Source organism: Durio zibethinus, chromosome 20, assembly GCF_047325235.1.
Source record: "Durio zibethinus cultivar Kanyao isolate XHJ-2024 chromosome 20, ASM4732523v1, whole genome shotgun sequence".
In the NCBI taxonomy this organism is placed as follows: Eukaryota; Viridiplantae; Streptophyta; class Magnoliopsida; order Malvales; family Malvaceae; genus Durio; species Durio zibethinus.
The window spans coordinates 5,019,062-5,021,390 of record NC_143181.1 but is presented as its reverse complement, the minus strand read 5'-3'; the positions used below and the strand labels follow the sequence as shown (position 1 = coordinate 5,021,390).

The 2,329-nt window shown below is 33.7% G+C and overlaps 1 protein-coding gene across 1 annotated transcript; it reads right to left on the bottom strand.

Annotated features, from left to right (window-relative positions):
- Nucleotides 1-1,091: 1,091 nt before the first annotated feature.
- LOC111314965 (small ribosomal subunit protein uS13c-like) lies at nucleotides 1,092-2,329 on the bottom strand. The gene is made up of 3 exons (XM_022916584.2): nucleotides 2,135-2,329; nucleotides 1,521-1,745; nucleotides 1,092-1,412 (listed from the first exon to the last, which is right to left on the bottom strand). Exons 1-3 carry the CDS (start codon nucleotides 2,246-2,248, stop codon nucleotides 1,245-1,247), a joined length of 507 nt encoding a protein of 168 aa, XP_022772319.1. The 5' UTR covers nucleotides 2,249-2,329; the 3' UTR covers nucleotides 1,092-1,244.

Sequence of the window (2,329 nt, the reverse complement as noted above, 5' to 3'; positions counted from 1 at the left end):
CGAATCATGAGATCTCCAAATTAATATCTCTACAACCATAAAACCCAAGGATGCTTGCAAAGTAGCATGAAAGCATCCAAATTCCCCAGGTTGAATCAAGAGTTCTTAGTGCCTCACCGCTGATATGGCTTGGAGTCCCCATTGGCTTCGAAGTTCCCACCATGAAAGCATAAAAAGAAAAAGTAGTTTTTTTTGTGAGTTCACTTTTATTTTTTATATAAAAGTTGAGTTTGACTAAAAAGTTAGATGATATTTTATCATTATATTATAAAATTTATGGTTATGGAATAATTAATAAATATTTTATTTGAATTTTTATGTTTATTTTAATTGCAATTTATTTTTATTATTTAATTATATATTTTTTTAAAATATGCAATTTACTTAATTATTTAATTATTATTTTTATAGTTTTATTTTAAAAATGCACATACCAATCACATTTTCACAATTTTCATTTTTAAAAACAAATTTTCATTTTATGTAAAAAACATGTTTTCTAATTTTCAGAAAATAAAAACCATAATAAAAGCATTAATAAAGAAAGAAAATGAACATCAAAGAAAACAACGAGCAGAAGTTCTTGAACTCGATAATGGAAACGTTTAACTTGATCATTCTCATGAAAAGAGCAAGTCAATGGCAATTCAAACAAGTGGCAGAGATTCGTATGATCTTGCACCCAAAGCATAGTGTTAGTTCTAGTAGAAGTGGATAACATATTTCTCGGTTTATCGAACTTTCTTCACTCTACATGGATGCCTCGTAGCCATGATCAAGCCATGATTGCAGATTGCAGGATTCACTATTCACATTTTTTAAACATTTCGCTCGCCCTGGATGGCTTATTGTCAGGAAGATCTATCAGAAACCATCCCTACGTTTGATTCTGCGATCAGAATGGGAATAGGGAAGAATTTTTTGGAGGTGATCGGATATTATTCACTGAATTATTGCGCGAATAGCTTTTTCCAATAGATTTTATGAATGGATAGTATTAGTAATATCACCTGCATTGACACAAATTTCTTGAACTTCCATGAAGTTCAAGACATCAGGATGAGGCATACCATATGCTTTGCAGAAACATATAAAAAATGAAAGGTGCATCCAGTCTTATAATGCAAATCCCATTTTGACATCAGCACGAGAAAAAAAATAAAATCATATTGTACTACAATGTATTCATTTCGAAACTAAAATTACAATCATGCAATCACTTCATCAGAACGGAAGCAGTTAGACTAACGAGGGGTTTTCTTCTTTCCAGCAATAGTAACCTTCTTACCCTTCAAAGTCCGACAGTTGTTTTTTGTGCGCTGTCCTCTACAAGGCAAGCCCTGGATATGGCGAATCCCTCTATAGCACTGAATCTCCTTCAATCGCCTTATATTAAGAGCATTGAACCGCCTCTGCAATAACAGTAAAAAAAGAAAAAACAAATTGAAATTGCTTAGAGAAGGGAGAATGTTCACATTCACAGCTCATAAAAATAGGACAAGAAGGGGAATGGCAATTACCAAGTCGCCTTCAATCATATACTTGGAGACTTCATCACGAATCGTAATGAGTTCTTCGTCAGACAAATCTTTGGTGATTTTGTTCTCCATTTGGAGATCCCAGATAATTTTACGAGCCCTGGAACGACCAATCCCATGGATGTACTGAAGAGAGAATTCCACTCTCTTGTTGTTCGGAATTTCCACTCCTCCAACACGAACGTTTTTAATGATTAGACGACGATACTAAATGATTTCGAAACAGAAAACAAAACACAACAAAACCCAAAAATAAGAAACATACGCCAAGAATTTTGCTTCCCAACTCATTAAATTACGGCTGAACAATGAAAAAGGACAAGCATTTGAATTCTACATTTGGAATATGATTAAAATTTTTCCCTTTTTCTGAATCTTCATTTTCCAAATATATGGAACCTTGCTTTGCCTAAACCCCATACCAAAATGAAAAAATTGCACAGAAATAATGAGATTTCAGTTAATAATTGCTTCTTCTTTATTTTTTTTTTTTAATTCAAGAAAACCCAAACAGAGGGTTAAGCAATTAAATGAACTAAAATTGGAAAAAAAAAAAAAAACAAACCAGAAATGAACGGAAAACAGAAGGAAGTTACCTTTGGAGGATTTGAAACTGGGAGGGAAGCAGTGTTAGAGAGAGAAATGGAGCTAATTTTGTTGCATACAAAGGAGAGAGAGGATGCCACGGGCATCGCCATGGTTTGCGCCATTTTCCTTTCAATTTTCTCGATATCCAAACAGAGTGAAAGGAAGAGCTCGAGAGGTTGGAAGTAACTTTTTCCTCTCCTCTC

What these genes read in the sequence shown, in the direction of transcription:
- LOC111314965 (XM_022916584.2), bottom strand. Translation starts at nt 2,248, where the DNA reads ATGGCGCAAACCATGGCGATGCCCGTGGCATCCTCTCTCTCCTTTGTA. An exon ending in CAGTTTCAAATCCTCCAAAG is followed by an intron (nt 1,746 to 2,134) that starts GTAACTTCCTTC and finishes GAAATCATTTAG; the next exon opens with TATCGTCGTCTAATCATTAA. An exon ending in ATATGATTGAAGGCGACTTG is followed by an intron (nt 1,413 to 1,520) that starts GTAATTGCCATT and finishes CTGTTATTGCAG; the next exon opens with AGGCGGTTCAATGCTCTTAA.